Source organism: Cajanus cajan, chromosome 8 (genome assembly GCF_000230855.2).
Source record: "Cajanus cajan strain Asha chromosome 8, NIPB_CcT2T_4, whole genome shotgun sequence".
Lineage (NCBI taxonomy): Eukaryota > Viridiplantae > Streptophyta > Magnoliopsida > Fabales > Fabaceae > Cajanus > Cajanus cajan.
The window spans coordinates 13,102,468-13,112,190 of NC_138524.1; the positions used below are offsets into that span (position 1 = coordinate 13,102,468).

The 9,723-nt window shown below is 35.3% G+C and overlaps 2 protein-coding genes across 3 annotated transcripts; one reads left to right on the top strand and one right to left on the bottom strand.

The window, feature by feature from the left end:
- Positions 1–203: 203 nt before the first annotated feature.
- Positions 204–3,615, bottom strand: LOC109794920 (uncharacterized). The gene is made up of 8 exons (XM_083062866.1): positions 3,456–3,615; positions 3,164–3,307; positions 2,750–2,824; positions 2,387–2,461; positions 2,206–2,304; positions 2,001–2,117; positions 1,774–1,893; positions 204–918 (listed from the first exon to the last, which is right to left on the bottom strand). The coding sequence occupies exons 1-8, from the start codon at positions 3,477–3,479 to the stop codon at positions 427–429; spliced, it is 1,146 nt and encodes a 381-aa protein (XP_082918992.1). The 5' UTR covers positions 3,480–3,615; the 3' UTR covers positions 204–426.
- Positions 3,616–3,778: 163 nt separating this feature from the next.
- Positions 3,779–9,499, top strand: LOC109794510 (uncharacterized). Of its 2 annotated transcripts, XM_083062867.1 has the most exons (4): positions 3,780–3,944; positions 4,016–4,042; positions 4,242–4,310; positions 8,744–9,499. In XM_083062867.1, the coding sequence occupies exons 1-4, from the start codon at positions 3,885–3,887 to the stop codon at positions 9,359–9,361; spliced, it is 774 nt and encodes a 257-aa protein (XP_082918993.1). In that variant the 5' UTR covers positions 3,780–3,884; the 3' UTR covers positions 9,362–9,499. The 2 variants fall into 2 exon arrangements, with proteins under 2 accessions (XP_082918994.1, XP_082918993.1); XM_083062868.1 differs by lacking the exon at positions 4,016–4,042 and having other exon boundaries at positions 3,779–3,944.
- The last annotated feature ends 224 nt before the right edge of the window (positions 9,500–9,723 follow it).

A 9,723-nucleotide genomic window follows, 5' to 3' on the forward strand; every position in this document is an offset into this window, starting at 1 on the left:
ACAGGTTCAGTTTAGAAACACTGTTTAGTTAATTTTTCCAATGAATAGAAATACATAGTTTTTAATGTATTTGTTTCTTTTTCTTCATACTACTCGGTATGTGTTAAAACGTCTATCTTTAAATTAGTGTGATATACTGATTAATATAAAATATATATATATATATATATATATATATATATATATATTAGTAGAGGAAAATATAAAAAGTCCAATTAAAAATTATGATAATTGTAATTGTCGAAAAGGCACAGCCTTTGGACTAATTTAGCATAGAAGTTTTGTACGAAATACAAACAGCAGAATAGGAAGTATAATACAAGCATGAAAACATGGCAAGCACTGCACCGATACTAGAGCAGGAAACAGACATACATTGGAAACACACTTCTAAGCTGGAAGGTGACCTCCTCAGTTCGTTACCCATCAAGTGGTGGCTGTTTTTTCCACGAGCCCATGCCACCCCGTCAAAAGGATTCCCAATATTGAAACGTAGAGTGCAGTGCGTGACATAGCAGATCTGATGAGCATCAGAATCGCCCAAAACATAAGCATGGTCCTCTGCAAGCGAGAGAATGGTGCACCAACCGCAATCATTGCAGTAACAGCACAAACAAACACAGTGAAACCGAGCAGCTGGAGCAAAGAGGACCAACCACGTCCTAGCTGAAGCTGGAAAACTGATAACTGGCTGCATGTATCGGAGATAATCCAATAAAGCACAATGGCAGCTATCAAAAAAGACGATAAACGTTGCACTATATTCTTGCGTTTCCTCATGCTCAAGGTTTCCCCGTCATACATGTTTAGATCAAAAAGTTGGGAAGTCATTTTACCAGAAGAATCCAACGCCACCTTAGTGTAATCAAGGGTTTTCTTGCGTTTATCCGGGCTGAACATTTCCCCACAATCCGCAGCCTTGAAGAAATCAATTAGATTTAATCTTTGGAGAACATTTGAGTTTATATATCCACTTAATTAAATCCATCAATTATAATAAAAATAAATAAATAATACATCTCATCCAATTCATTCATTTAATTTTATAAATATTTAATAATTCATCTTATATTTTTCAAAATTTATTGAATTATTCTTTTTTTTTCTCCTTTCTCGTCATTCTTGCTTCTTTCTCTTTTTTTTTCTGCCATATGTTCTTTTTATTTATATTTCTTATTTATTTCTTCTTTTTTTTTGTCTCATATTTTTTTTCTTTTTTTTTTCTCTCTCTCGTCATTCTTGCTTCTTTCTCTTTTTTTTTTCTGCATCATTTTCTTTTTATTTATCTTTCTTATTTATTTTTTCTTCTTTTTTGTCTCTTTTTTTTTTGTCTCTCCTTTCTCGTCTTTCTTATTTCTCTTTCTCTTCTCTCTCTTTCTTTTCTATTTCTTTTCTCTTTATCATTTTATTCATCTCTTTCTCATTATTTAAAAATACTAAATAAAATTACATGATTTTTTTTTGCGAAAAACATTATTATAGTGAATTTTCAATTGAATTAGTTGATAAATATTCACCTTCAGCATTACTAGTTAATAAATGAAGACTATAATTTTAAACATATTATTCAAACTCAAGTACATGAAAGAGAATATATTAATCCATAAGAGACTAATATAACTTTATGTATGTGAATAAATAGATTAGATGTTTAAGTTAACTTTTAATAGATCTAAATAAATTATTATATTGTTTTTATCTGATTCGTCTAAAAATTTATATCATTTGCCACACTCCTAGATAATTCACATGTCAATAACTGTATCTACTTACCTTCAAGCTCAGCAGGCTGGAGCCAATGGCACCCCCATAGCTTTTAAAATTAGGCATTTTTTCCTGCTTGTCGGCTAGTTCTTTAAAATAGCTTTCCCCTTGTTTCGACACAACTATTCCCTGAGGCATGAGAAGAAGTAGTCATACACATATACCTTCAATTGAATCCTTACAAATTAACAGCATGAAGAAGAACCATTCACAAAGCAACAATTTAACCAACTTACCCAGAACATCAAATTGCTACGAGCATTATCCACATCGCATCCAACAATGTGTATTCTTTCCTTCCCAGCTTCATCAATATGCTCCTCTCTTGCCCATTTTCCAAACGAATAATTCACCTGAGGAATGGGAAGAAGTGGCAATACACATCATACATGTTTAGATCACAAAGTCGGGGAGTAATTTTGCTTGAAAAACAAACGTCACCTTAGCCTTAGTGTAAGCATCGCTATCCTCGGTTTTCCCATAAACATACAACGGTGGGGAAGTCATTTTCTGAAGAGATCTTTCCGGCTCTCGAATCAACTACATTTGAGTTTATATATCCTCTTGATTAAATGATAACATAAATCAGAAAGCAAAACAACAGCAAAGACAATAATCTTACCAAGCCTTCCCAAAAATAATTTATGGGTTCGTATGTTTTTTGAATCCATGTTGCCGACGGAAAAAGGTCACAATACTGCTCAGGCATAATAAGAATAAGAAGCAGTAAACATGATGTACCTTCAACTAATTATATAAATCAGGGCAGCAAGTTATGATTTTGTATCCAAAACATTGAAAAATATATTTTCTACCAAATATTAAATTAGTTTAAAAAAATTGGTATTTCTGTGGCCTCAATTTTCTACTAAATCACCTTAATCTAGAAGAACATAATAGAGATAGAGAATGAGAAGAAGTATCCTCTTGATTAAATGATAACATAAATCAGAAAGCAAAACAACAGCAAAGACAATAATCTTACCGAGCTTTTCAAAATATAATTTATGGGTTCGTATGTTTCTTGAATCCATGTTTCCGACGGCAAAAGGGCACGATACTGCTCAGGCATAATAAGAATAAGTAGTAAACATGATGTACCTTCAACTAATTATATAAATCAGGGCAGCAAGTTATGATTTTGTATCCAAAACATTGAAAAATATATTTCTACCAAATATTAAATTAGTTTTAAAAAATTGGTATTTCTGTGGCCTCAATTTTCTACTAAATCACCTTAATCTAGAAGAACATAATAGAGATAGAGAATGAGAAATTGAAAAGAGAAGGTGCAAGAACAATATTTAACTATTTTAGTGAACAATATTTGATCAAGTGAGAAAGCAAAAGAAGAGCATCAAGAATAATAACTGGAAAAGCAATAACCTAACCAACTTACACAGGACTTCCAGTAGTCGTAGTCAATTTTGCCGAATCTTAAAGTGGGTGTTGTTTTCTTCCCAGCTTCATCAATATACGCGTCCCTTGTTGGTTCTTCAAGAAAGCTTGCAGTTGATTCAAGGTTTGCCATTGCTTTAAATATCTGAGGCATGAGAAGAAGTGGTAATACGTATATACAATCCAAGCCAGGCAATGAGAGCAGGGAGCTATCATTTTATATACAAAACATTTAAAAAAAAAAAAAAAAAAAAAACCTAGACTTGAGAAATTGGGGACGGAACTAATATTACCTGTTCCTCCTCAAAACCGGCCATCCAAGAGATATGAGAGAAAGGTATTGAATTTGCGCAATGTTATGAGCTAAAGAAACTCGTTAACCTGGAGTCTAGAGAAAAGTCTGCAAGTGCGAAAGTAAAGCTGAATAGTTATTTTATTGATAAAAGGGGTTCACTTTAACTAAAGCAAAGAGATACAGATCGGAAACTTAAATCTAAATTTATGGACGTCTGATCTTCATTTAACGGTTGCGATTAGCCAAAAGAGTATAGACACAGGCCCCTCATTGGTCCCCACCTGGAAAGTGGAAACCGAAAGTAATTATACTCGGTGCGTGAATTATGGAGGACTTACCCAGTGTCTCTCTCTAACTTGTTTTTATTGTTCCGTCTCCTCTCTCTCCGTCTTTGAACTTTTTTGGTCTGTGCTGTTACTGCTGTAACATGAAGTCCGATGAGGAAACGCCGATAACCCCTGCAGAACAGGACTACCCAAACACACAGGTACTTTGCGATTGCTTTGCTCACGTTCATATTCTCCGCGATTGAAACATAATTTTCTCTAATGCTTGCAGATACTGCCTCACAAGACACCCAATTTTGTAAGTAATGAAAGCCTATGGCCCAATCATACTACCTCTTTATTTTAGCATCTTAGTAAATTCATTACTCTATGAAGCTTTTTTTTTTTTTTTTAGTCATTGAAACAGGACCAATTTTACTTTCACTTGCTTCTCTCTTTTTGTGTCTAATGACGGGTGGTTTTCTACACTTGAGCTAACTATTTTGAGGTTCAAACAGTGTTCTGTCGCAATGGAAATAGAAGAGCTGGAAAAACGACCTAATTTTCTACTACAACCAGAATACAAGGTGACTATTTTCATCTTTCATTACCCTGTAAAATTGCTCTGTTGAACTCGAGTTTGGAGTTAAACGAATGAAACTGTGAAAATTATTCTTATTATTATTGAATTGATATGAATGTATACATGTATTTATAGCAAGTTTCTAACCGAAACTGACTTACTAACTAACTCATTGCTACTTATGCTATTTAAGGCAGAACAGCAAGCCATTGTTAGAAGGAATTGCCCACAGTTGTTCAGACTGTAACAACTCTAATGGGCAATAATATCTTGTTTTAGTATACTGTTGATAAGATAACTGTATTCTTGCATGGGGTGGGATCTGCTATTTACATGTTTATGTTAAGGTTCCTGTTTTGGGTGTTAACATCTATGGTCTTGGACCAGTCCAATGCTTGGTGGCCATGGCTGTCTGAATCATTGCCTTTAGGGCTTGGTTCCTCCGATACCAAGAAAGAAATTTAGGGGAATAAATCCCCTAAATTTATATTCATTCATCTCTTGAATGTTTACATGTATATATACTCACAATTGACGAGAGCAGCAAAGCTAACTCCTAGAGTTAAGGGATGTTTACATTAGTTGTGATAACATGATCCTATCTAAGGTGGTTTTGATAACAATATTATCTAGTACAGCTGCACTATCTGTTGAGCTAACAGAACTTAATATTATCTTCTTAACAGAAGCTTGTAGGCTCATTCCTTAATTGCCACCCTCAAACGAGTAGGTGGTACTAAGTTGGTTGAACTGAGAGTGTGTAAGAGCCTTGGTAAAACAATTTGAAATTTGATCGACAGAAGGTACATAAGCTATAGAGACTTGATTGTGCAGAACCTGATCTCTAATGTAGTGAACACCAAATTCAATATTTTGATCTTGCATGCAGTATTGGATTGGAAGCCAAGGCTTTAGCACTCAAATTGTCACACCATAAGACTGGTGTCCTTGGCAAAGGCAGCTGAATTTCTTATAGCAGGGACTTGATCCCAGTAATTTCTGCAGCCAGGTCTGCCATTGCCCTGTATTCTGATTCTGTGCTTGATCTAGACATTGCTCTTTGCTTCCTTGAAGACCAACTTACGAGTTTCACGCAAGAAAACACAATTACCAACAACTAACTTCCTATCATCCAAATTATTTGCCCAGTTAGCATCAGAAAATCCAATCAAGTCTAGATCAGTTGAGGGTTTGATGTGAAGTGAGAGTGTGATTGTTCCTTGAAAATATCCAAGTGTCCTTTTCATGCCTTGCCAATGCTGGAAAGTTGGGGAGCTCGTATATTGACTTAACTAATCGACTGAATAGGCAATGTCTGATCTCATATTTGTTAAATATTGAAGTGCTCCAATTGCCTTTCGAAATAGAGATCAATTCTCCCTCCACTGTAAATTGCTTTCCAGTAACCATAGGTGTTGGATAAGGAGATGCATTCTCCATATTAAATATCTTTAATACGTCAGTAATATACCTGATATGTTTTAGATGCATGCCACTTGGGTCTCTACTGATTTCTATTCCAAGAAAATAGTGCAAATCTTCAAGATCCTTTAAGGCAAACTGCAGGTTCAGTTTCTTGACAAAGCTCCTTACAAAGGTGGAATTGCTCCCATTCACTATAATATCGTTGACGTAGATGAGCAGGAATGTGACATGATTTTTCTCTGTAAGGTAAAACAGAGATGAATCACTTTTAGTATTGTGAAATCCCCAACAGAGCAAGGCTGTTTTGAGCTTATCAGACCATGCACTTGCAGCCTGTTTTAGTCCATAGATTGCTTTTGTCAACTTGCACACATTTTCTGGTTAGGCATGTAGCCATTTAGGAAAGCATTAGTAATGTCCATCTGTCAAACCTCTCAATTAAGATGAACAGCAATTGACAAAATAATTCTCACTGTGCTTGCCTTGACAGCGGGACTAAATGTTTCCTCATAGTCCAAGCCTGCTGTTTGCTGAAATCCTTTGGCAACTAGTTGTGCCTTTGCTGAAATCCTTTGGCAACTAGTTGTGCCTTCTTCCTTTCTATTGTACCATCTGCATTGTACTTGGTCTTGAAGACCAATTTTGAGTCTTTGATTTTCTGCTGACCCTTATAAGACACTAAAGTCAAAGTTTCATTAGACATGAGTGTCTTGAATTCAGATTCCATAGCTCTCCTCCATTCTGTATCTTGTAATTCTTCTTGTACTGTCTCGGGCTCTTTGTCATCAATTTGCTTCTCAACTGTTAATCCTAACTCCAAAATGTCTCTATGTTTTCTTTCTACTCATCCATTTTGAGCAGAGGTGTAATTACAAGACAGCCTTAGTTGGATTCCTGAATCTTGGGCCAGTTTGTGAAAATTTCTATATTCTCTCCCTCCATCAAATTGCAAGATCTTATTTCTTTTATTGAATTGATTTTCAACCAAGATTTAAATTGAATAAATGCATTCAAGACTTCAGACTTTTGTTTCAAAGGATAAATCCAAGTATATCTACTAAAGTCATCAATAAAATATTGTATTTAAAGCCAGAAGATGAGTTTATTGCTGCAGGATCTCAAACATCTGTGTGAATTAAGTCCAGGGGTTCCTGTGCTCGAGAAACAGAAACTCTTAAAGTTAAAAAATGAGACTTTCCAAATTGACATGCTTCACAAAAAGAAAAATCATCATCAGATGGGATTTTGACATTGCAACTATTTAAGGCATTGCAACTCTTTAAGACTTCCCTATCACCTTGTCATTCACAAAACAAACATTCTCGTGAAATTCAGCATAAATATCATAGTCAGCAGTAAGTATTGAATTCTTAACAAAGTTTTGGTAATTCTATGCACATATAAGACTTCATGTAAGTTTAAAGGCCTTTGATTGATATTAAGAGTGTGGAACCAGATCCAATAATTTTAAGTCTTTCACCATTACCTACTACAAGATTGCTCTTACCATGATGATTAGAAACTTCTTGAAACCAGTCAGAGTCATGAGTGACATGATTGCTGGCTCCAATATCAAAATACCAACTTGAATCTCTAAAGGAATCTGGATCAGCAATAAATCACTGTAATTCTGATTTCGAAGCATCTCATGTTTGTTTCCTTCAGGGGATCACCCATGTAGGTCTTTGTCGAATCTATAGAAGCAATGTGAGGCCATATGTCCAATGTTCCTACATACTTGACACACCAGTTTGTCTCTATTAGATCTGCCTCTTCCTCCTCTTGATCCTCTGAACGTGCCTTTCCAGTTGTTGTGATTAGATTGCTTGATCTAGTAGCCACATTAGCAGAAGCATTGATAATGAGATTTGAAAAAATGCTTAGATGTTTCTATTCTATTTTCAAACTCCAAAAGTGGAGCCTGCGGATCAACCCAAGTCATGTTTTCTTTGTTAGATAATAGAACAACAATTAGGCTATACAGCGAGAATTTGTATCATCAGATCAGAAGTTGAGATTGAGCTCCCTGCGAGTTCAATTTTGTCTGCCAAGGTTTTCATCTTGATCAAATATTCCTCCATCTTCAATGATCCCTTGCGAGATCTGTAAAATTCAGTCTTCAATAGGGTGACTGGAGACTTGGTGTAAACACCAGCTAGGCTTTGAGCTTCATCCCAATGCTCTTGCAGTTTCGCAATTCAGTGTAGTAGTTGTTTTGCTGCGTATACTGTCATGGCATTGACAGCCACCTAAGAAGTTGTTGATCACTGGTTTGTCATTCTTCATTGGCAGTATTGGTCTTCTTGTTGGAACCTTCAGAGATAAATTGTTCAGGAAACTTCTTTGTCCCAATAATGAAGCCATGGAACTTGCTCCCTCTAATCAGTGGCAAGGCAAGGGACTTTCATAATAGGTATTTGTCTCTGTCCAACTTGACAGAAACAGTTGAAGGGAGATCATTCCTTTGAGAGGGGTTAGCATTGGAGGCCAAGGCTTACTGAATTGTTACCTTTAGGGCTTGGTTGCTCTGATACCAAGAAAGAATTTATATTCATTCATTTCTTGAATCTTTACATCTGATGAGATGATCTTATGATATTTATGGTGGTTTTGATAACAATATTATCAAGTACAGCTGCAGTATCTGTTGGGATAACAGAATATTAACTTCTTAACAGAAGCTTGTAGGCTCATTCTTAACTCTCAAAAATATTTTACTCTGACTTGCTTCTGTGTTTTGTATCTGATAATTAAATAACAATAACTATTACTAAAATAGTTGTCTGAATCAAAATAGTAGAAAATTTTTAATCTCGGGTGCTTCTCCCCTCTTCTGGAGGTAACTTTTTTGAAGTTTGCAAACAGATGTCTACTAGAGAAAGAAAAAAACTGCGTTTTGAAGACATAGAAGAAAAAAAAATTCTAGGAATTGATGTGACGGTGGTGTGTAATTTTCTTCTTTCTATGTACTGTAAGATTGCCCTATTTGATCAAGTTTTTTGCTTTTGTCAGGCACGTACTAAAAATATTTACATGAATCCCCCACCGTTGAGCTTCTGGAAAGTTGTTCCTTTCATAATGGCAAGTGTATTGAGTATTACTCCTTATGCTCGATGGGTTTTGATTGGGTTGGGTTTTGCTTTCCTAAAATATCAAGCGGATAAGTTGATCGCTCAATTCGGTTTGAAATTGGGAAATACCAATGATGGATCAACACCAGTACTGCTGAACTTCGAGGAAGCATATGATGAGTTCATTCAAGAGATTATAGATGTGACTACGATCATGGTTTGCTATCCGCTGATTTTGTTGTTAATCTGTCCACTAGAACCTGTATATCAGGTTATTTTCTTGCTAAAGTTGATTTTCGGAGCACTCTATTATACTCCAACTTTGGTAGCCAAGGCATCTGGGATTAGTGTGACTTGTGGCTTGTTCAACCTATCTCTCATTTGGTTTACAACCTTGGCGGCTCTTGTCCTATCTCTCATCATTGATTTCTTCGTATTGTTGGTGATTTACCTTAACAAGCGTTATGCGTGTGCATGTGTAACTGCTGGGAGACCTAAAATGGAAGAACCGGAAGATGATATGGAAAATTTTCTGGTTAACGTCAATGTGCAGCAATAGTTTAATTATTGGTTAAGCTTTTAGACAAGGTCATTTCACATTGATGTATTTTCAAACTGTTTGTTTGCTTGATATCATGCATGTTTGGACCGTTGTCTGGATTTAATTTCGAATTAATCTGAGTTTATATTTAATGAACTTGATTTTGAGTAAATATCAATTTAAAATAACGTGATTTTTGTTTAGATTATTGGCATCGTATGTGTAAAGGAACATGTTGGTCAAGACGAATTCGTAGTGACCTCAATTTTTACAATCTCCCACTGCTTTTGATTTCAGTCAAATGATTTGATTTTATATTTTTCATTTAAATTCAACCAAAAAGGATTTCAAACACCCGTTTTGCGTGGTACTTGAGCAAT

Excerpts from the sequence above, each read along its gene's own strand:
- LOC109794510 (XM_083062867.1), top strand. The coding sequence starts at position 3,885 with ATGAAGTCCGATGAGGAAACGCCGATAACCCCTGCAGAACAGGACTAC. Across the intron at positions 4,043-4,241 it reads CTCACAAGACACCCAATTTT|TGTTCTGTCGCAATGGAAAT; the intron begins GTAAGTAATGAA and ends AGGTTCAAACAG. Across the intron at positions 4,311-8,743 it reads TACTACAACCAGAATACAAG|GCACGTACTAAAAATATTTA; the intron begins GTGACTATTTTC and ends TGCTTTTGTCAG.
- LOC109794920 (XM_083062866.1), bottom strand. The coding sequence starts at position 3,479 with ATGGCCGGTTTTGAGGAGGAACAG. Across the intron at positions 2,825-3,163 it reads ACGACTACTGGAAGTCCTGT|TATCGTGCCCTTTTGCCGTC; the intron begins GTAAGTTGGTTA and ends ATGCCTGAGCAG. Across the intron at positions 2,462-2,749 it reads ATTATATTTTGAAAAGCTCG|TATTGTGACCTTTTTCCGTC; the intron begins GTAAGATTATTG and ends ATGCCTGAGCAG.